The 24,122-nt window shown below is 41.5% G+C and overlaps 2 protein-coding genes across 5 annotated transcripts in view; one reads left to right on the forward strand and one right to left on the reverse strand.

Annotated features, from left to right (window-relative positions):
- znf488 (zinc finger protein 488) overlaps window positions 1-24,122 on the reverse strand; it is a 45,722-nt gene that overhangs the window by 16,340 nt on the left and 5,260 nt on the right. The window contains exon 1 of one of the 2 annotated variants that reach the window (XM_061789555.1): window positions 3,149-3,173. The exons of the other annotated variant lie outside the window; for it this stretch is intronic. The gene's annotated coding sequence lies outside the window, so the exon portion shown is untranslated. Of the gene's footprint in view, window positions 1-3,148; window positions 3,174-24,122 lie in introns of those variants that run through there. 2 annotated transcript variants of the gene reach the window in all.
- Window positions 1-24,122, forward strand: part of antxr1d (ANTXR cell adhesion molecule 1d) — a 39,415-nt gene that overhangs the window by 7,362 nt on the left and 7,931 nt on the right. For 2 of the 3 annotated variants that reach the window (XM_061789551.1, XM_061789550.1), the window contains exons 2-17: window positions 2,248-2,319; window positions 3,591-3,662; window positions 6,299-6,380; window positions 6,492-6,522; window positions 6,601-6,674; window positions 7,164-7,232; window positions 7,318-7,398; window positions 7,482-7,542; window positions 14,774-14,872; window positions 16,520-16,589; window positions 20,257-20,335; window positions 20,573-20,668; window positions 20,760-20,798; window positions 21,586-21,684; window positions 21,767-21,931; window positions 22,018-22,098. In XM_061789551.1, the coding sequence (XP_061645535.1) occupies window positions 2,248-2,319; window positions 3,591-3,662; window positions 6,299-6,380; window positions 6,492-6,522; window positions 6,601-6,674; window positions 7,164-7,232; window positions 7,318-7,398; window positions 7,482-7,542; window positions 14,774-14,872; window positions 16,520-16,589; window positions 20,257-20,335; window positions 20,573-20,668; window positions 20,760-20,798; window positions 21,586-21,684; window positions 21,767-21,931; window positions 22,018-22,098 (1,270 nt within the window). Of the gene's footprint in view, window positions 1-2,247; window positions 2,320-3,590; window positions 3,663-6,298; window positions 6,381-6,491; window positions 6,523-6,600; window positions 6,675-7,163; window positions 7,233-7,317; window positions 7,399-7,481; window positions 7,543-14,773; window positions 14,873-16,519; window positions 16,590-20,256; window positions 20,336-20,417; window positions 20,476-20,572; window positions 20,669-20,759; window positions 20,800-21,585; window positions 21,685-21,766; window positions 21,932-22,017; window positions 22,099-24,122 lie in introns of those variants that run through there. The other variant, XR_009790727.1, reaches the window with a different exon arrangement.

The raw sequence follows: 24,122 nt of genomic DNA on the forward strand, positions 1-24,122 counted from the left end.
ACCCACGCAGGCATGGGGAGAACATGCAAACTCCACAAAGGCAGGGCCGGGGATTGAACCCCGGTCTTTCGAACTGTGAGGCAGACGCTCTAACCAGTCGTTCACCGTGCCTAAATTACTTTATTTTTAATTCAATCACTTCACCCACACCAAAACTTTAGAACATGAACAACAGAACAGCGACATGTTTACGTCCAACCGTTCGTGGTACCACTAGCTTGCTAGGCTACATAACATTTTACTGCCTGCTTGTGAGCGGTATCGTATTAAAAGTACGTGAACATACCTCAAGCAAGCCTTAAACGAATGTCCTCTCTTGTCCTGAGCACCGGTGACCACCAACATACGTTATTTTTTTTTAATAACTTCATTGTCTGTCAGATATTTACAGTACTACGTCAAAAAACACGTGACAAGGCTAAAAATAAACTAGCTTTTGGATTCAAATATACTGTGCACCCGGCGACGCGGAGTAAAATGTCTTTTGCGGAGCCGATCAATGACGTCATTGATCGGATCGGTGAATTATGACATTAAAGCCGATCAGCATAAAATGCTAAATATCGGCCGATACCGATCAGCCCAATAAAATCGGTGTGAACTCTAAATATTACTTACTGATTCACTTAGTTGTGAAACTCTTCTTCGTTTGTGTCTATATGACTGGATTATACTGCCCTCCTGTAGCCAAGGTGCGCACACCAGGAGAACAAGGTCTCGGACGGATTAAAGGCATTTCCATTCATTTCAATGGTAAAAGATGATTTGATATACGAGTGTTTTGACATACAAGCTTGGTTAGAGAACAAATTAAACCCGTAAGGAAGGACACAACTCGAATCCGCTTACTTCAGGCATATAGTCTTCTTCCTCTCTTGTCTTCTCACATTCTTCTTCTCATAAAACCACTTTACGAGGCTGATCCTTCCTTTTGTAATATACTAAGTGTTGCAACAAAGGCACACAAATCCAAAGAAAAAGCAGAAAACGTCAAGAATGACTCCTTTGATGCTCCCTGAGCTGAGGTGTTCGGAATTCAAACTTTAATTATACTTTCAGATTTGTGGCTGAAATTCTGAATTGTAAGACTTGTGTTCCACTGTATTTTAAAACATCGACTTAAAAAACAGTTCTTTGTATGAAGGCCTTAATGTTTAACTATCTAACATTAGCATACTTGTATTAACTGCATTAACCCTGACTTTTGAGAAGCTACTAGAAAGTAATGCTTGGCTTTTGCTTTATAATCCAAAACGCATTAACTACCAGCAGAGATGATTGCCTACAAATAGACAGTACTGTATTTGAGTCTCTTTTGTTTATTTGAGCTGATTCAGAATCTTAAAACGGAAGGAGGACTTCAAAACCCTTATATGGTATTGTTAAGACTGCGTCCTTGGCAGACCCCTCTTGAATCCTTTAGCATGTCCTTCTTTTCTAGAGAAAGGATAAGTGGAGCAGGAAGTGACTGGTTAAACAGGCGGTACAAAAGAAAGGCATCATGAATCAAAACAGCTCGGACCTTTCTTCATTTTATGAGACTGTTACACTCTTCAGACCACCATCCTCTGTCCATGTCTGCTGTTTGATGTTATTGCAAACCCCCTGCTGAGTGCTACTTGTGCACCCCTCTGTTGTTCATGTCACTGCCTTTTCACTCCCTCAACCTGTTGTTGGGCTGCCTGTGCTTATCACCATCTGTTCCCCCTCACTGCCACACACAAACAACCAAACGGGCATACACACACATGCGCATGAACAGACGCAGGCCAGCTGCCTGCTACATGTTCACTGCTACAGGCTGGTGCATCTGTCCCAGTCTAACCTCAACCCTCTGGCCCAACAGCAATTAGCCCCCATTAGCAGCCCCCTGGGACTGGGCTTCATTAAGGAGATGGTCATGTAAACAGTAGCAGCATATAGCAGGTGTAGGAGCAAGGCTAACAGGTTACAGTGCAACATAATGGAATGTGACCTAAGAATGTCAAACAGCCTCACCAGTCTTGCATTATACAAAACTGAAACACGCTAATGCTAACGATTGTTTATACATTTGCTCTGTTTATACATTTGCTCTGTTTATACATTTTTATTTGCCTCTGTGAATAAATATTGTGAGTTAAGGTTTCATTGGAAGCGTGTTTCCAATTATGAATAATAGACTATTCGTGTTGTTTTCCATATAATAAAAATACATTAGAACAAAATAAATCCCTACCAACAGAATGTTTTTTTTTTCTTTTACAGATCTGGAAGTGTGAAGCATCACTGGATAGAGATTTACTCTTTTGTGGAGCAGCTGGCAGAGAAATTTATCAGGTACAGTCATTACTGTCGCTTTCACTTTGGCAATTGCCAAGCACTGGATAGTCTGAACGTGGCTTAAACCTTTGAGAACTCAGTCAAAAATACCATGAAACTTAACACATTTTTTTATGTTAATTACAGAAGTCAGAGAAATTTTATCTGCTGGCAAAAATGGTATCTGTTGGCAATGTAAATAAACAAGTTTTAAAGAAGTGCTCTTTGCATTTAGAGTACAACTTCCATATTAGTGTCATGAGATTGATCCTTATCTTTTGTTTTGATGTTGTGCCGCCAGTCATGTGACTCGGGTCAACAAACAAGTACGCTCTACCACCGTGGCCCGGCCAGCAGCATACACAAAAATACAGACCTGAAGGATTGCAGAGAAATAATTAATTTAATTAAGTATTTTCTATTTACTTGTAAACGTTGCCGAAATGCTTTGTTGGGTTTAACTAATTAATGACCCCAAGTAAAAAAGTCCCTTAACATTAATTTGAAATTCATCAAAGCATCACAGTATCAGCGATGCTGCCCCTGCAATTGCTATCGGACTGATACCAAATCTGGCAGTATCGCACACCGTTATCAATACATCTGTAATACAGTGCAGTCTTAATTAATCTACAGTATGTGCATTCATTGAACTCAAAGCATTTAAGAAATAAACATCATACATTATACATATTAAATCACAAAGTAATCAATAAGTTGTATCGTTACACAAACAACAGAATGCTTAATAAAGTCACAATTTCTCAGAATAGTAGTTTGTTAAGTACTTAACTTGCTCTTGAACACATTTAATTAATTTTATGATGAGTGTTTTCAGTAAACTTACCAACTCCCTCCCAATCATCTTTTTTAGGACCCTTAGCTAACCACCAAAGTGCCTGACTAAAAATAAAAACAAGACAGTGGAAAATCATGGGCATTGACAATAATTTTAATTAAAAAATTTAATTTCAATGATATGATTATAGTTTTATTTAACCTAACCATATTATTGTGTTGGCATTTTTATCACCTTTATATTTTTTACTTAATAGCTGGAAGGAATCATGAGTCCATTGGGTCAAAGTGGGGCATCCATTTTGTTTAGTTTGGCCTTAGGGAGCTTCTGTATTATCCACCCATCCATTTTCCATACTGCTTATCCTCACTAGGGTCGTGGGTCACAAATGAAAAAATTCTGAACACAATATATGCAATTATTGTAATTTATGGAATGCGTCAGATTTGTGACTTGAGAATGTGAATGTCAAACAACTTTTTCTTCATAGCCCCATGTTGAGAATGTCCTTCATCGTCTTCTCCACACATGGCAAAATCATCATGAAGTTAACTGAGAACAGGTAAAGACACAGTACACATCTGTATTGTATGTTTAGCTTTATCTCCCAGGGGGTTGTGTTTTTTTTGTGCCATTCGTTTATTTTGTAGAAAATACAGTGCCAATTTTCATGTAAAATTGGATTTAGCATAGTCCAAAATGTGTCTAATACATTTTGGGTACTGAGCCAAATTACAGGCCTGCTTTCCCCCCTTCATTTTCTTCAAACCTCTGGCTTTTAGCTGATGGAATGCTCAGAGGCGAGAGACATCCCGTTTCTGTTGAAGTCATTCGCCCCTTGACCACAAGTTTCACTATTCATCCAATTTTTCTGTCTTAACATGGCCAAAGATGTTTTCTTTTTCATAATATATCCAAAGCAAAAAGCCTGATACACTTTGCCTCATGACACGATAAGAAATAAGAACCAACTGCACCACAGAATCAAATATACATCAGGGTTTTTTTTTTTGCATTTAATTGTAAGCACTATATCATATTCTAAATAGACTGCAACCCCCAGTGACACACTCCAAAAATTGTGTACATGCTGCACAATGCTATATTTTGTTGTTATTACATTGGACACTGTGCAATGGCAAGAACAATTTCTCAATCTAAATTAAAGTGATTTTTTTCATACTATTCCTTATTAAATACCCCAAAATATAACATTTATATTAGACTTTAGACCGATCTGATCACCTTGATTGGTATTGGGCGATAATTAGCATTTTATGCTGATTGGTTTTAATGTCATGATTCGCCAATCCGATCAATGACGTCATTGATCAGCTCCGCAAAAGACATTTACTCCGTGTCGCCGTCATATACAGTATATTTGAATCCAAAAGCTAGTTTATTTTTAGCCTTGTGTCTTTTGACGTCATTCACGGTCACTGGGCTTTGTCAAATCAAACCCGACCGGATACACTCGTTACCACGACACCAACAATGGATTGCGCATGTATTGTGTTGGTCAAAAAAGAACAAAATGGGGAAAAACGTGTGGTGGTGGTGGTGGTCGGCAGAAGACTTTCGTTCAAGGATTGCTCGATACGGCTCACAAGCAGCCAACAAAACGTTATGTAGCCTAGCAAGCTAGTGCTAGCACTAACAGTTGTACGTAATCATGTCAGCGTTCTGTTGAATCATGCTCTAACGTTTCGGTGTGTGTGAAGTTAATTAATTACAATAAAGTAATTTAATTACAGTAACTTAGCTTTGAAATGGCAGATGTTGTTTGTAAAGGGGTTCTAGAGTTATCAAGAAAAAACAAAAAATCTTTGTCCTCTGAACTTTAAGATTCCTAAGAGGACGGCCACTGTCCTCTTAGGAATCTTGGCCTCCATAATCCTTAAATGGAAGACGTTTGGAACGACTAGAACCCTTCCTAGAGCTGGCCGTCCAGGCAAACTGAGCAATTGGGGGAGAAGAACCTTGGTGAGAGAGGTAAAGAAGAACCCAAAGATCACTGTGGCTGAGCTCCAGAGATGCAGTCGGGAGATGGGAGAAAGTTCTAGAAAGTCAACCATCACTGCAGCCCTCCACCAGTCGGGGCTTTGTGGCACATGAAAGCCCACATGGAGTTTTCTAAAAAACACCTGAAGGACTCCAAGATGGTGAGACATAAGATTCTCTGGTCTGATGAGACCAAGATAGAACTTTTTGGCCTTAATTCTAAGCGGTATGTATGGAGAAACCCAGGCATTGCTCATCACCTGTCCAATACAGTCCCAACAGTGAAGCATGGTGATGGCAGCATCAGGCTGTGGGGGTGTTTTTCAGATGCAGGGACAGGATGACTGGTTGCAATCGAAGGAAAGATGAATGCTGGCCAAGTACAAGGATATCCTGGACGAAAACCTTCTCCAGAGTGCTCAGCACCTCAGACTGGGCCGAAGATTCACCTTCCAACCAGACAATGACCCTAAGCACACAGTTAAAATAATGATGGAGTGGTTTCTGAACAACTCAGTGACTGTTCTTGAATAGCCCAGCCAGAGCCCTGACTTAAACCCAATTGAGGATCTCTGAAAAGACCTGAAAATGGCTGCCGACCAACGTTCACCATCCAAACTGACAGAACTGGAGATTATCTGCAAAGAGGAATGGCAGAGGATCCCCAAATCCAGCTGTGAAAATCTTGTTGCATCATTCCCAAATACTGAGCAAAGGGTCTGAATACCTATGGCTGTGTGATATTTCAGTTTTTCTTTTTTTAATAAAGCTGCAAAAAACATTTTCTGTCAATATGGGGTGCCGTGTGTACATTAATGACAGAAGAAAAAAAAAAACGATTTTAGCAAATTGCTGCAATTTAACAAAGAGTGAAAATTTTAAGGGGGTCTGAATACTTTCTATACTCACTGTACATTGTACCAACAAAAGCATAACCGCAAGAAAAGACTTACAGACACTGCAATGATTCATTGTAGCGATTTGCTAGAAAGCACTGTGATTTCATTTTCACTGTTCACCTGATGTCAACAGGTAGTCCTCTTATGTGCTCACCTATCTCCTACTCTGCTGGAGATTCTCTCTACCGTAGAAGGTCACATTTGTTTCACTGGGAATATTTCTCAATTTCTTTTACTGAGTTTTTCATATTCCTTCCAGCGTGATTTGTGATGATACTTTCTTTTTTTAACCCCTCAGGGAGGCCATCACTGGAGGACTCAGAGCTCTAAAAAGTGTGATTGCGGGAGGAGACACATTTATGAACCTTGGCCTGGAGATGGTAGCGTCAACTTGAAAATGATTTAATTCAATATCTACAAATAGCACAGAATTAAATAGGTATTACACAACCAGTAAAATTCTCAGACCAATCATGTGTCTGTGTTGGCAGGCAAATGCACAGATATATCAAGAGAATCAAGGTAAACTCTTTATTCTACCAATGTACCTTACCCTTAAGTACATTGTTTCATAGACCTTCAACTTTGTGTGCTTCACAGGGACAGCCAGTGTTATCATCGCGTTGACTGACGGGGAACTGAACGAGTGGCAGTTTGACACGGCTCAACGAGAGGTAATATGGGATGAGGAGTTGCATTTCTGCAAATCTTTCACTGCTACTTTTGAGGTATTATATGAGCAATAGGTAACCTACGGCCTCCGGACCATATGCAGCCTGTGAAAGCATTTCATTTCCAGTTTGCCATGTACTTCTAAAAACAAATAAAACCTCAGAGGAACTGTTTTCAAAAGCCCCCAAAAACATTTGATCCACAAATTCTCATGTGAGCAAATAATTGTGCCATAACAAAAGATAATGGTAATGTCTTTTTTATGCTGAAGCTAATCAGTAGGTTCTATAAAGTTTCATAAGTCATTTACTCTTGCTTTACTCATAAATAGGTGTCAATATGACGCCTCTTTAACATTGTAGCAACCAAGCCTTTTATTTTGGCGCTTCCAGGTTCTAATGGCTCTTTCAGGTGGTGCAAAAGTCACTGCAACACCGCTGGAGTCGCTTTTGGCTTCACTGCATTTTTTTGTTTGTGTTCCATCCTCACAGGCTCAGAGGGCCAGGTCTATGGGAGCCATTGTTTACTGTGTAGGGGTCAAAGAGTTTAACCAGACCCAGGTAGGAAGCACAGAAGCAAATCAAATGTATATAAACATGTAACAAAGCAAATACATGTGTATGTCTATGTGTATGTTTTTTCTAGCTTGCGACCATTGCGGACACTATGGAACATGTGTTTCCTGTGTGGGGGGGCTTCCAAGCCCTCAGGGGAATCATTGATTCGGTAACACACACACACACACACACATATATACACAAAGAAACACACTAAATTGGGTTATCTCGTCAAACTGTCTCGTACTTTAGATCATCAAGAAGTCCTGCATTGAGATCCTCGCAGCTGAGCCATCCAGTGTGTGTGCAGGAGGTAAGGGCTGTGCGGTGAGGAAGGTTCCCTCGTTCAGACACTGAAGCAGTAATGTGTGGGTGTGATTGTGTCAGATGACAGGCATCCAAAGCCTCTGGAGTGGACCGTGAAGTTGAGTAATCGCACAGATGCCTATGGCCGCACGGTGACACACAGCGTATTGTCATTCACGGCCGGGGGAGATTAGCATAGTCGCTTGGCCCCTCCCTGCAAGTGGGCCAAAAGGGGAGGAGGAGGAATTGGAATTGGTCGGAGGAATTAGCCATGAATCTTTAAGCATGGCTTCCTCCCTGGCCTAGTTTGCCACATCGTATATGCTAAATAGCCAGTCTGGCTCCTTCAACCTCTACTTAGGCCTCTTCATCTTTGCATGGCTGGCCTTTGGATGCCACTTTAAGGAAGTGAAAAGGGCAACAAATACCAAATGAGATGGTGCAAAAGCCTTTATGTGAGTCCACGGGATGGATGAGGTTTGACATGACCTTATTAGGAATCACTTAGGAGAGTAGCCTTGATACCAATGACCAATGGGGAAAATGTTCCATTATGAGACAGTACATTAAATCATTTGGTTTTTTTGTCACACTTAAATATTGGTAATACTTTTGCACCAACTCATTCACCTAGCACATTTACATGACTGTAGCCTACATATTGTAGCTGTTAGGTGGAAACCTATGTTCAAATTTGGTCAATTTGATGCTGACTATTGTTCAGTCCCCACACGGTTCTGTTATTTTTGCAAATTATATACCTTCATCCATCCATTTTCTGTACCGCTCATCCTCACTATGGTCGCGGGCGTGCTGGAGCCTATCCCAGCTATCTTCGGTAGAGAGGCGGGGTACACCCATTCGCACTCACATTCACGCCTACGGGCAATTTAGAGTCTTCAATCAACCTACTGCGCGTGTTCTGGGGATGTGGGAGGAAACCGGAGTGCCCGGAAAAAACCCACGCAGGCACGGGGAAAACATGCAAACTCCACACACGAGGCCGGGATTTGAACCCCGGTACTCAGAAATGTGAGGTAGACGTGCTAACCAGTCATCAAAGCTCTATTTTAATAGCTTGAAAATTTTCTTTTTTTTATTTTTTATTTTTATTTTTTTATTTCTTGTAAAACAAGATTTTTGAGATGCGAGAATTCCGCCCGACAGCAACGATATGTGGATAATACCTTAATCACCCGATAATGCAGTGTATCCTACAGTTTTTATGTATGTAGAACACCTTGAATGATACATGTCGATGGTCTTACATCTGAACTTCTGGTTAAACTTCTAGTTCATTTCATTAGAGTTCAGGGTGTACCCTGCCTCCTGCCCGATGACAGCTGGGATAGGCTCCAGCACGCTCGCGACCCTACTGAGGAGAAGCGGCTCAGAAAATGGATGGATGGATGGATATATATACTCTATATCATATCGTGCACAATGACAAAGTTGACTCTCATCTCTAATATTTAACTACAGTAGCAATTCAAGAAATGCAAGCCCATATTGTACTACTCCAGTGCTATAGCTGCAGCTCCATTTGGTACATTTGGTTGGTCAATGCCCTAATTGGCCCCAATGTAGATGGTCAAAATGCAACTCTTATTATTTGCATCCTCATCAAAATTGAATGAGTTCTTGCACACCATGCGTGCAGACCCTCCACAAAGCTTCAGGAAAATTTGTTGTGCTGGTTTTGTGTAATCCTAACAAAATTCAATCCACCATTGTTTTGGTGGAGGCAATTATTTCTCAGTCACCAAAAAAAATGCAATAAAATACATCAGAAGAATTTAACAGGACTGTGCATAACAATGTGAACAATTACCTAAATACTGTAAGACAAGCAATGAAACAGCAAATTGCACACAATGTAAAGTTGACTGGTTAGAGCGTCAGCCTCACAGTTCTGAGGACCCGGGTTCAATCCCCGGCCCCGCCTGTGTGGAGTTTGCATGTTCTCCCCGTGCCTGGGTGGGTTTTCTCCGGGCACTCCAGTTTCCTCCCACATCCCAAAAATATGCATGAATTGGAGACTCTAAATTGCCCGTAGGCATGACTGTGAATGCGAATGGTTGTTTGTTCCTATGTGCCCTGCGATTGGCTGGCAACCAGTTCAGGGTGTACCCCGCCTCCTGCCCGATGACAGCTGGGATAGGCTCCAGCACGCCTGCGACCCTAGTGAGGAGAAGCGGCTCAGAAAATGGATGGATGGAACCGTAATGAATGTGATTTGCTACTATTTACTGTTGTACAGTAATGGTTAAGTAAGGAGGAAATGAGAGGAGGAGAAGACAATAATTAGAGCAATGAGCAGGACAATAATCAGCATCCTGATGTGATAATTATCTCTGGGTTGTTGCCAGTGTATCAGCCGACATGTTCCCAAATATTTTCCAACAGCCTCATTTGTTATACGATTGATGAGCAGCTTAATGGTCAGTGAACTAAGAAACTCACTCCAACCAAAACTTGACTCTGGCCTAATTAATGAAGGGCAGCCACTCTAATGCACTGAGCTTATTACTCCAGTGTGCATCCTTTGTTATTAAATGAAGCCGTCTAGAAATAATCCCAGCATTTGTGCTTTACACGCACATGATTGTTGTAGCGTGATGCAAGATAATGTGATTGTCAAGCACTGGTCAGCATCTTATAACCATCATCTCGACATATTGCATTAATACTATTGTCTCCATGTATGCAAGACAGTCATTTTAACATGTATAGTTATTCTTTAAGCACACACGCACGCACACACACACACACACACACACACACACACACACACACACGGTCCCTCACACTGATGTGAAGTGACCAGGCTGAGCTGCCTGCAAACAGGCCATCAGACTGGACAGTGAACATTGGGCCACACTATCAGACATGACAGCACTGATTCCACACACACACACACACACACACACACTCAAGCAGACGTTGAACCTGAGATTTAACATGACAGCAGAGATTGCTGCTTTCATTAGAGTCTGACCCGTTCCTCCCCGTTGTTCCTTCCTGCATGGCCCCCTCCCTGCCCTTCGCTGTCCCGTCGCACTAACATGATTGAAGGGCCACCGTTTGGACAAGCCTTACCCCACTTTCTCCGCGCACACAAGTGTCGTGGCATAACAACTCCAAAAAAACAACATGCATGTCTCATGTGGACAGTCACACACATGCTCGTCAAACATTCAGGTGAAGCTGGACATGGATGAGCAGGTACAGTGGCGGGCAGCAACATACCGTATGTATGGTATGAGTCAGCAGGGTGCCACCAGTCCAGGCCCACCATGATTGTGACGACATTAACCTTTTAGCCTGCCACTGTATGTGACAGAATGTTTGTGTGTGTGGAGACTAATATACTCACCATGTGATAATACAGGGAACTAACCTATTATACCTTATTCATTATTTAAATTATCATGACAAAAAATTGTGGATAGTCACTATTAATTATATTTAACAATCTTTGGAGCGGTACATGCTTTGTACCATTATGTTCCACTCTTTGGGATGTGTTTAAAAAGCCATAAAAAAAGAAAAAGAAAAAACAGACCTCCAGTTACTGTAGTCAGTCAGCTGTGTGTTACTGTGTTATAAGTCGTGTTGTTAAGTACCATCCAGGGATCTGGTACAAATACAGTATGTTAGGTCAGCAATGCCTCTGATTGTTGTGGTTAAGGTCCAAACTTAAAATAGAGCCCAAAGGGAGGGCGGGCCAAACAGGAAATGAGCATCATGTGATGTGTTGCGTGCGATTGTGTGTGTGTGTGTGTGTGTGTGTGCGTGCATGCATATGTTTATGTATAATGCTCCCTCAGCACTCTGATATCTCAACTTCAATTAAGCAGCCTAAGACACTTTTGGCTTCCTGGCAAGGATATATCGAGAGGCAGTGTATTGTATTTGGTGTATTTCTTCGTAGAGTTGTATCAATTTGTAATACAGTAAAAAATAATAATAATAATTTTAAAAGTGGCAAATGTTTTGTGTGACCTCACTTTACTTGTATAGCATGTACTCCCAATTAGTCACTAGCTGCGTCATCCAGTTAAGAGAACTGAAAATGAATGCCTCCCTTTCTTTATCAGAGAACTAAAAGGGGGAAGTAACTGTAATGACATCAGTTCATAGATGCTATTGTTCACACACAAACATAAAAATTTTAACCATTAAGCCTGTTTCAATTGCTCACCAAAACAACAACACCTACTAAGGCGCAAAAGCTATCTTGTGGATGCAAATATGGATTTAGCGCGTGTTGTAAAAGATGTCCATGGGAAATAATAAGGAAGATCTTACATTATGTGGCGACAGTGTTTTTAATAACTGGCATTCCAGTAGACTCTGACATCCAAGTTTATGTTGTGGGCATCTACGCAGTTTATTGGTTCTGTCCATGGTCTGCCTCGGTTCTTGCCATTTTGCTGGATTTCTCCACAGTTCCTAATATACCGGTAACATTGTTTAATATTCCTTCAAAAACGCATTTTTATAAATATTGCTGTGATTGGCTGGCAACCAGTTCAGGGTGTACCCCGCCTCCTGCCCGATGATAGCTGGGATAGGCTCCAGCACGCCCGCGACCCTAGTGAGGAGAAGCGGCTCAGAAAATGGATGGATGGATGGATTTCCCTATCCTCTATTTGCAGAGATACAGTACACACAACTGAATCAAAAAAGAAAACTGAAAACTTGGGCAAAAACGTAAAATTGCAGGAAACTAACTGCATGTTAAAACGAAATAGAATAGAACTTAACTTCACCATTTACATTAGCACAGGAGTATAAAACCATCAACATTTTCACATCTAAAGCATGTCTCGATTTGCAGTAGAGACTTGTGTAGTGGCTGGTGTGACCTTTCAAAAAGTAGTGTCACGTATACGCCAACACCCTACTGTGTTTTTATGCAGTGATCTTCACGCTGGCACTTTTAAATGTTAAAGGTGTGACCGATGTTCACTTCTTTTAGCCGGGAGGATGCAAGAGGTGCACAAACACACTATATGCTTACACATTACGATGGAAAAGGCAAAGAAATAAGTACTGGACAAGCCACTTCCACACTAATACACAACATGTGAAGACGCCATGCGTGGTGGCCTAGGTAAGGTCAGACCCACTTTGACGGCACTGTGCTGTTGTCAGCCCCGCAGCTATGTTTTTTAACCAAGTGTTTTTTTTCCCGCTCGCCAACATACAGTATGCTGAGAAGCAGCCACATAGACACCGCAGCATATGCTGGCAAGGCCCTGTCAGTGCACTTTAACAGCGCCCGAGGCAAAGTAAAGGTCAAAGACGCACACGCACCATGCACACACACTTTGTGGCTACCACACACACACACATACACAAACACATTAATATATTTTGGTATCGGAGAACTTTTAGCATTAGCACCATTGGAGCGTATTATGGATTTTCTGCACGTACACACACTTATAAACAAACCGTAATGAGGCATGCACAAGCTTGAGTGCACTAGAGAAAGGAAATGGCTGTAAGCACTCAGCTTAATGAGTGACCATTTCCCTTTGAACCTGAATCTTTTGAAAACTTAAGTTGCTGAACTGTTCAGTTCTTTTATTACTAAAAAATGTCTTCACGTTGTTGATGTAGTGGGTACAGAAAGTTTTCAGACCCCCTTAAAATTTTCACTCTTTTTTATATGGCAGCTATTTGTTAAAATAATTTAAGTTAGTTTTTTTCCTCATTAATGTACACACAGCACTCCATATTGACAGAAAAAAAACATCATTGTAGAAATTTTTGCAGATTTATTAAAAAAGAAAAACTGAAATATCACACAGCCATAAGTATTCAGACCCTTTGCTGTGACACTCATATTTAACTTGAGTGCTGTCCATTTCTTCTGATCATCCTTAAAATGGTTCTACACCTTCATTGGAGTCCAGCTGATTGGACTTGATGAGGAAAGCCACACACCTGTCTATATAAGACCTTACAGCTCACAGTGCATGTCAGAGCAAATGAGAATCATGAGGTCAAAGGAACTATCTGAAGAGCTCAGAGACAGAATTGTGCCAAGGCACATATCTGGCCAAGGTTACAAAAAAAATTCTGCTGCACTTAAGGTTCCTAAGAGCACAGTGGCCTCCATAATCCTTAAATGGAAGACGTTTGGAACGACTAGAACCCTTCCTAGAGCTGGCCTTCCGGCCAAACTGAGCAATTGGGGGAGAAGAGCCTTGGTGAGAGAGGTAAAGAAGAACCCAAAGATCACTGTGGCTGAGCTCCAGAGATGCAGTCAGGAGATGGGAGAAGGTTCTAGAAAGTCAACCATCACTGCAGCCCTCCACCAGTTGTGGCTTTATGGCAGAGTAGCTCGATGGAAGCTTCTCCTCAGTGCAAGACACATGCAAGCCCGCGTGGAGTTTGCTAAAAAACACCTGAAGGACTCCAAGATGGTGAGAAATAAAATTCTCTGGTTGACCAAGATAGAAATTGTTGGCCTTAATTCCAAGTAGCATGTATGGAGAAAACCAGGCACTGCTCATCACCTGTCCAATACAGTCCCCACAGTGAAGCATGGTGGGCAGGATCATGCTGTGGGTGTGTTTTTCAGCTGCAGGGACAGGGAGACTGGTTGCAATCAAAGAAAAGATGAATGCGGCCAAGTACAGGGATATCCTAGACGAAAACCTTCTCCAGAGTGCTCAGAACCCTCAGACTGGGCTGAAGGTTCACCTTCAAAAAAGACAAAGGCCCTAAGCACACAGCTAAAATACCGAAGGAATGGCTTCAGAACAATTCTGTGTTTTTGAATGGCCCAGCCAGAGCCCTGACTTAAACCCAATTGAGCATTTCTGGAAAGACCTGAAAATGGCTGCCCACCATCGCTCACCATCCAACCTGACAGAACTGAAGAGGATCTGCAAGGAGGAATGGCAGATGATCCCCAAATCCAGGTGTGAAAACTGGTTGCATCATTCCCAAAAAGACTCATGGCGGTATTAGCTCAAAAGGGTGCTTCTGTGTGGTATTTCTGTTTGTCCTTTTTAATAAATCTGCAAAAATTTCAACAATTCAGTTTTTTTTTCTGTCAATATGGGGTGCTGTATGTACATTAATGAGGGAAAGAATGAACTTTAATGATTTTAGCAAATGGCTGCAATATAAAAAAGAATGAAAACTTTAAGGGGGTCTGAAAAACTTTCCATACCCACTGTATATGAAATAAAATAACGGCAGTGTTCTTCTCTCAGAGAGCTTTCAGGTGGTGGTGAGAGGAAATGGTTTTCTCCATGCCAGAAATATTGACCAGGTCCTCTGCAGCTTCAAACTAAATGACACACACACTGTAGGTAAGTTGTGGTGGCAGACGCATTCAAAGTCAAGATCACCGTTGGGCATGAATGAAAGAATACAGGGAAAAAAATTAATATGAATTTTCACCTGCAAAAACAACAAATCAATTGCTCCAATTTAGGAGCAAGACCACCATCTTTTATCCGGGAGCATAATGTAAAAAGGTCCAAGGAGAGACTCCCAAAACAACAATCTGATGAGATTTGGCAATGATAAACATCACGCTTAACTGGATTTTCCATGTTAGATTTAAACTGGATAATATCCAGATTCAATTTAGTGTCAGATTCTGATCCTGCATACATACACCAAAGTTTGTTTGTTGGTTGGTTGTTTGATTGGATTCCTGCATATTTGTGTTTCGGCACCCGCAGATTCACCTATTTGACCAACTCATGATTTTCATGAAAAACACTTAATGGTGGCATTTCCCTGTTTATTCAAGAATTTTTGTGGTTAAGAAAATATATATGCGTGTGTGTGTGTGTATATATATATATATTTTTTTTTTTTTACTTTTTTTTCAGTGCAATTAAAATGAGTATCAGTAAGTATGAGTATTCGTGGATTTGCGGGTTTCCGCTGTTTATGATTTCCCTTGTTAAAGGTTGGTATATTTTTGGTGACAGGCATCTTTACATAAATAAACAATGTTCTCCTTGTTGTCGTCGGTCCATCTTTTGGAGTAAGCACCACAAAAATTCACTGTGGAACATATGGTAACGTCTCATTTGTACGGAGCCCCCCTGGTGCCAAGGTATGAGAAAAATATAATTCATTGATAATCTGTTCCCTCAGTTTAGTAAACTGTACCCTCAATTTAGTAAACTGTACCCTCAGTTTAGTAATCCGTACCCTCAGTTTAGTAATCCGTACCCTCAATTTAGTAAACTGTACCCTCAGTTTAGTAATCCGTACCCTCAATTTAGTAAACTGTACCCTCAGTTTAGTAATCCGTTCCCTCAGTTTAGCAAATGTCTGGGGCTCCGTATACCTACGTATATCTGTCAAGTGAAGTAAATTATATTTGTATGTTATATTCTTACTCGTGTGAATTCTGTGTATAAATTGTCATGTCGTGATATATCCTACATCCCATTTTTTCAACTGAAAGGCAATATTGCTGTAGTTCGAGGGGGTTGATCATTATATAGCAGTACTAGCAGGACTGGTTACAATTAGCCTGCGTGTTTCCTAAACACAGTACTAAATTGAGGGTACGGATTACTAAACTGAGGGTACGGATTACTAAACTGAGGGTACAGTTTACTAAACTGAGGGTACGGATTACTAAACTGAGGGTACAGATTACTAAACTGAGGGTACAGTTTACTAAACTGAGGGTACAGTTTACTAAACTGAGGGAACGGATTACTAAACTGAGGGAACAGATTATCAATGAATTTTATTTTTCTCATACCTTGGCACCAGGGGGGCTCCGTACATTTGAGATCATGAACTCAGAATTTTTTTATTTATTTTTTTATTTTATTTTTTATTTTATTTTATTTTTTAAAGTTGGTCAAATTAAAAATAGTCCAACCTCAAGGGCCTTCAATTTGGTATTTTTCACCCTATAGTAGGCTACCAGCAAAGTGGGAACATATTCCTTGTCTAAACAAGATGATTTAATTTTTATGCAGATGAGAGACCAGCCGGAATAGAGGATACATTCCTTCTCTGTCCTGCTCCTGTTATCGAAGAGGCCGGGAGGTGAGTTGCACATCATTTGGGATTTTTTCCCTCAGACTTTTTTATATATATAGTGAGGCCAAACTTAGCTATCCGTATCTTTGCCAGTTCCTTGCGTGAGGCCGATGTAGACACCACACCACTTGTCCTTGAAAGCATCTTGGCCAAAGTCACTGAGCGTGTGCGATCAATCAGAGTTTGTCACAGCTAACGAAGGCAGACACCAATCACAGGAGGAGAGCCCAGGAACACGACTTAATGAGCGCCTCCTGCTTTAGACCTTCAGAGCACCCCTTTGTGTATGTGTGTAAATATGAGTGTGTGTGCCAATCTGTGTAGTAACCCAAAACTGTGGCTGACACTTTAAGGAGAGAGAAAGAGTGTGAGAAGAGGTGGCCGGCGAGTGTAAAGTTTCCTCCAAGCGTTTGCAGCCCTGCCCTCTGTGATTGCGAGTGGACGTTTTCTCGTGGGGAAGACAGAGCTCGGCTTTGGGCTGAGCTCCAAGTGGACCGAGGCCCAGCAGCATTCCCAGCCATGCTGCCCCGGAGTCCTGTGCATAATTATACACTGCTGCCCTGCAGCTTCAGACACCTCCCAGACATCATCTGTCTTGGTGCTGTCACTCAGATTTCTTGTGTGATTTTGAGCTCGTCTGCAAAGTAGTTTGTTCACAGGGAAACACTCCTCACACATTGAAATTGGAAAGAGAAATTAGATTTTTCACTGTGGCCCATGAAGACTCCTACATTCTGCATTATATGTCTTTTACTGCAAAACGTTATACTAACGTATATAATACTATATACTAACATGTGACACATGGAATTTGAAAGAAGTCACGTGGGATCGGTTCAATTCCTCGAAGCTTATCCTGTTCAGGGTCGCGCAAAGGCTGGATAGGCTCCAGCCTATCCCAGCTGACATCCTGCAAAAGACAGACTACGCCCGCTTGGACTGGTTGCCAACCAATGGCAGGGCACACAGAGACAGACAACCATTCACATTTACATTCGCACCTTCACAGAGTGGGAGCTGATCCCACACAGTCTGCAAGTTGGCCAAATGAATCGCTGCACCAGTGACTAATCATTCACACAAAAGAGAATGTAAAGAAATAAACTAGTTTTAAGAAGCGCAATTAAGAAAAGTCTCTCTCTCTCTCACTTTCTCTCTCTCACACACACGCACACACATTGTAGTACATTGACGTGATATGCCTTTAAATGGCTTGGTCGAGTGAGTGTTGACTCTCCTTGTAGCTCACACTCCAGTCTCTCAACCAGCCGTGCACAGCAGCTGAAGTCTGTCATTCTTTAGCAGATGTTACATTCCACAAATTCTAGCTTCTTAATAGCACAATCAGTGGCACTTTTCACTTTCTTGTTGGCCATACTAAGGACTAATTTACAGTAAAAAAAAAAAAAACTAATATACCTGACTTGTAGAGTGAACGATGTTTACACGGTGTGAGAGAAAGCACAAGAGCGCATTCCTTCCACATAGAAGGAAGCATAATTCGGGAACCGAAGAAATATTTTTTTTATAAACCGATTTGTTATTGAACTGAGGTTCACCAAGATATATATCACATATCAATGTGCTGTTAGAAATAGTACTTTGTTTGGTACATTCATCTACAAAAATGGCCAGACAGAAAATAACCATGCCTTTAGATTGAAGCCACTTCCACTGTTGTCGTAATAGCTTTTTTTTTTGTGAGAACAGATGAGAATGTGGTGCATCATCACACACTGCCTGAAGGCATACATATTTCCACTTAGCTGAAGCCCATTAGTGCACAGTCCGCACTGTTTGACACCCTTGCGTTCTACTAAAGAGGTAGTCAGCTGTGAATGGCTAAAGGGCCCAGTGAGGAGCCCAACAGCTGCCTGATGGGGTGTGGAGGAATACTCATAGTGCTCTCACAACATTAAAGTACAACTGCAGTCAGATTAATTTCACCTACAGGAAGTGAAAGAATGAGTACGTCCCCACCTCTACAGCTATATCCGCTTCCACTCTTTTGGGAAGATCTTTAGGCTGCCAACCAGACCTCAAAGCCCCTCAATCTCCGCTTCTATCCGAGCCTTGTCTCTTAGAATGAAGTCATTGATGCTGTCTTCACACAAATCTGTGTTGACTGCAATCCTTCCGGATGCGACGACACAAACACACACACAAACACAGGGCAAAGACACATACTGTATAGTGGGGAGATGATGATTGATAGACATTGATAGCAGCATGTCCCCTGACCATTTGATCGGGGGAAATCTAGGAGTGGCACCTGCACTGCCGATTTCCTCCTCTCAAGTTGGTGACAGCACCAGTCAAGGCACAGTTTTACAGAGGGTATGTATAGGGCAAACGTAGTGTTGGTGGGTGAGGAAGTAAATGGGTGATGGTGAAAAGGGGGGTCTTATGGGGTCTCAGAAGGGAGTGATACTGCTGAAGGGATTTCAGACAGAAAAGGTCCTCTTCATCCCATCCCCCCACACGCTCTCTATCCACACCCCACTTTGCAGTGACCTCCCCCCCATCACCACCCTCTCTTCAAATGTGGACCCAAAGCTCAATGCCTCCCTTGTCTCTGTCCCCCCAAACCATAAGCAAGGCACAAGAAGCCTTTCTCCCCACTTTTCCCTTAACCAAGAACTACAATCTGCAGCTGCCTCCTTCACGACTTGTCAATTTGGCTGCTAGCATCTTTTGTTTTGGTCTCTGACAAACAAATCCATCCATTCAGCCGTCAAAAAAGAGCTATTTGTTTTACCTCTGTTTTCTCTCTCAATGTCGAATCCAATTGTTTGTATTATATTAAAACTGTTGCCTAATGTGCAATCTACATCGTTTCACAAACTTCGTTAGACAGTTTTATTTGTGTTTCTAAATGTCAGTGTAAAATGCTCCAAGCTATTTTATTGATTTTTCAAGCAGACACAATTGCGTAGGTTTTTGATTCATGTTTGTTGTATTATTATTACATTTCTGTTGCGTATCATTCATGTATGAAGGTTGTTATGGCAATACATTATGTATAGTAAGTAAGTGTGCATCCTGGGATGTAATCATATTTGTAATTTGATTCCAATCTAGATCAAATCTGGATAAAACTTCTGATTTTACATGCACAGAATATTTTTGAACAAAATAGGATTAAGACCTTTTTTAAAATAATTTTGTTTCACAATATTCAGACCTTTTTTTTTCAAATTTAGATGTCCTAAAATGCAGGTTGGCAATCTGAAAGACTGCAAATCTAATGGTGATAATTTGTCAATGCAAAAACAGAATTTTGGATGATTCTCTTGTACTGTAAAGGCCATTTAGTCCATTCTAAAAGATGAACATTTTTAGTTCATCATTCATACGTAAATTCTCACCAAGATCGAGCATCTGCAAAAAAAATAAAAATAAATCATTAATTCACCCGCCCAAAAGTATATCATAGCTGCAAATAAATAGGACATCATTCAAATTTCAGGTTTGTGGTTTCTGTGCAGAGTAGATTAAGTCTGTAAAGCAGACAACTCCCTTGACCTCTTTGTGGATTTTGGGAAAGTGTCCCTGTCAGTGTTTTAGAGAGCGCAAGTATGGACAGAGCACTTGGTAGAATCTGCAGGCTGCCTCAGGCAACCATGAACAGTAGACCTAGTTGTCATGGGTGTGTTGCGTCTGTGTTTTGCAGGGTGATCTACCTGCAGGTGAGCATGAATGAGGGCATCTCCTACATCACCAGCTCGGTTCACATCACAACTACTGAATGTGTGAGTACATTACGCGCACCTTTGACCTATTATTTAATAAACTTCACTTTTCCTTTCAAAACTTCTTTTGGATTTCCTCCAGTCCTCTTCCTCTCTTCTTTCTGACGTCTCCTCTGTTGCGTGTGTCATCAGAGGAGGCTGTGAGTACTAGAATGCACAGCGGCATAAGTTTGGCTCCATTTCACTTTCTCTTGGGCTAATGGCACCGCTGTCGTTCTGTGTGTGTTGTTTGTACAGTTTGACGGCACCATCGTGCTGATCTCGCTGCTGGTGGTGTTCTTGCTGTTGGCCCTGCTGCTCATGTGGTGGTTTTGGCCACTCTGCTGCACTGTGGTAAGTTCACACATCAGCATTTTAGCTTCATTTGAAAACAACTCTTTTTGGCCCATTCCATTAATACGATTTTTATTTCTTTAACCTTCAGGTCATCAAAGAACCTCCCCCACCACCTCCCCCAGAACCTGTAAGTATATACAGTATGCTGAACCTTATTATTATCTATCTTAAAAAAATATATTATTATTTGTGCACTTGAACATGGTAAATGGAGAGCGCTTTATTTACACCATCAGGGTGCCCAAAGCACTTTATAGAGGCTCATATTCACCTGTTCACCCACACATTGATACACCAGTGGGGGGGGGCTGCTGCCATGCAAGGCACTGCCAGGCCCACTGGGAGAAATTTAGGGTTCACTGTCTTGCCCAAGGACACTTTGACAGCAGTCAGACGGAGCTGGGATTTGACGGATCGTACAAGTATATAAATAGGTTAACCACTGTAATATTAAAACTAGGGCCCAACCAATTAAGGTGTTGCTGGCATCAAATTCAAAATGAGTGAATATGTGCAAAAAAAAAAATAATTAAGTGTATCAGTTTGAACATTAAATATCTTGTATTTGTTATGTATTGGCGGCACGGTGGACGAATGGTTAGGACATCCGGTTATCCGCTTATCCTCACTAGGGTCGCGGGCATGCTGCAGCCTGTCCCAGCTATCTTCGGGCGCTTTGTATTTCAGTGAGTGCCTTATTAAAGGATAGGCAAAAACTTTCGGAAAATGTTAGATGATAAAAGAAAAATGCTACTTATTTTAAATGCTACCCCACCCAAGACGTTTAAGACATGATATGCTCATTTTCACTGCTTTCACAATTTTCGTACATTCAAGGATTATCGCAAACATACTGTATTTTATTTAATTGGAGACTGCATTGGGAATGCTATAAGTGAGTTTTCCTCTCAAAGGAATCGGACGATGAAGATGGGATGCCCAAAAAGAGGTGGCCTACAGTGGATGCTTCTTACTACGGAGGACGAGGAGTGGGGGGCATTAAACGCATGGAGGTACACACACATACACACTTGGACATATTCAGCACTTCTTAGGTGTAACGCATGTAATTTGTTGTTGATGTGTTTCGTGCAGGTGCGCTGGGGAGAGAAGGGCTCCACTGAGGAAGGTGCCAAGTTGGACAAACCAAAAAACGCTGTCGTCAAGATGCCAGAGCAGGAATTTGAGCCTTATGAGCCCAAGCCTCGCAAACCCAACCGCCGGCCCACCCAGCAGAGGAGGTGGTACACGCCCATTCAGGTTTGTCTTCAAATTATGCATGAACTGTATTTAGGCATGTTTAGTATTTTAATGAACTATCTGCGTGTGCCCCTCCCCCCTTCCAGGGGAAGCTAGACGCTCTGTGGGCTCTGTTTAGAAGAGGCTACGACCAAGTCTCTCTCATGAGGCCTCACCCTGGAGACCAGGTGAGTGCTCGCTTGCTTTCCTTCTTCATTTAGCATGCGACAAAAACAAAATGCGTGCACCAGACACAGCCATTATGACTGATGCATGACTATAATTATGGATATTTTGGGGGGTGGGTAGCAACCACTTAAAAGCTCTGCTGCAGACAGTGTTTTCATCATGCTCACAAAGATAGACAACATCTGTGGTCCCGTTGCAGAGAGACAACGTGCCGGTGTGCAACATGCACACACAACAGCAGCAGCTCATTCTTACACACTGAATGTGTGTAAAATGGCCTTCTGATCATGCTCATGTCATCAATGCTCCCATTGTTGTCAAAACATTCACTTTTTACTTAACATTTCTAAAGCTTTTCCATACTTGTCAGCCACCATTGCCGCAGTGACATCATTGTGTGTCACACAAAAGTCTAACACAACTAGCTAGAGCAAAGCGTTGCTTGTTTTCTAACCTTGGACCCTCATAATGCACCCCTATAACCCTGAGGACATGTTTTGAACATCACGGTGGTTGCCATGGCGTAACATCTGCAGTTGTCAATAGTGTCATTGTTAGTCAACATTGGAAAATGTATCAATTTGTCCCCAGTGTCACTTCTTCTTCAGCATGTAACAGTCTGCGTCTATAGTCTATAAAAGAAGTCATCATCAGTAGCTTCATCCCCAGTTTGTCACTTTTTTTTCCATCTTCTGAGCTGCACAATTCATCTTTGTGAGGACAGAAGTTTCTAGAGGTTTTCACAGTCACTTCACAGAGATGCCCCAACAATGAGCACAACTGCCTTCATGCCCCATTAACTGAGAAAAATGAAACTACTCTTCACATATAAACAAAAGGAGAAAAAAGGGGAGGGAGTGTGCACTTCTGCGGCAAGTGAGACCAGGATTCTGCTGAATGGCATAGCGGACATAGAAGACTGTAATGACTTCTGTTCAAAGAGCTGCTGTCAGTTAAGTGTCGAGTGGTGACAAATATGGCGGCAAAATCATTAAACGACATTCGTCTGACATTGTAAAGCGCATGCATGCATTAAATTCAAAAACCAAAACTACTTTAAAGTATAACCCTTTCTGATTCTATACAAATATATGAATTTTTTTTGAAAAAGAAATGTCGCTTCTGTGAACACGGAGTGTTAACCACAAATAAATTTCGAGCAAACGTTTTACATAGCTTACCAATGTTTGGCACGAAGACCACAAAGCCTCACTAACTATCACCAGCCAGCTCTCGTACCGTAGCCGAAGGTGGAACCCGGGCAGACTTTAATCTCTCCCGAAACACGCTCATACTGGGACCGGTGCCTCCTTCTTTGATAGAAGCTTTTCTCTGTGGCACTGACAGAACCAATCCCGTAAATGAGGCCCTTCAAAGCGGGTAAGCCTTGCAAAAGCACTATTGCTAGCAGTTTTTTTACTTTCTTTGGAGCCATACTGTGGACTAATATAGAGCAAAAAAAAAAAAAAAAAAAAAGATACCTGCAATTGGTGACACACAGAGCCAATGATCTTTATGCAGCACAAGAAAAAGCAAAAATGAGCCTTCCGCTGCTATGAAAAGACTGTTGGTGGACTGAAAATAGTGTGTCAACAACAACAATTGAGTTGTTAATTTCATCATTCGTAAAAACGTCATCCTTAGTAAACCGGGGTTCCACTTTTACACATAAATTGGAATATACGGGTATCATTGTTTAAATAATATTATTCCAAAAATAATTTTACAAACACCGTCCCAATCTGAAGTTGAATAAATGCCCCAGACACCGGTGGTCCTGGCTAGATTGGGATGCTGTTTGAGGCCCCCCTTTGACATTTCCCCCCGCAACCTACTAACACACACACACACATACTGAAGATGAAAAAATGACTGGACCATATATTATTTTTAAAATATATTGAATTATAAACAAATAAGATTACAACAACAGCAAAGAATAATTACTGCAGAAATAGACACATTGCCCCTCCCCAAGTAATGCCACCCTGTGCAGTCACACATAATACACATCTCAGAAACC

Source organism: Phyllopteryx taeniolatus, chromosome 11, assembly GCF_024500385.1.
Source record: "Phyllopteryx taeniolatus isolate TA_2022b chromosome 11, UOR_Ptae_1.2, whole genome shotgun sequence".
NCBI classification, from domain to species: Eukaryota; Metazoa; Chordata; class Actinopteri; order Syngnathiformes; family Syngnathidae; genus Phyllopteryx; species Phyllopteryx taeniolatus.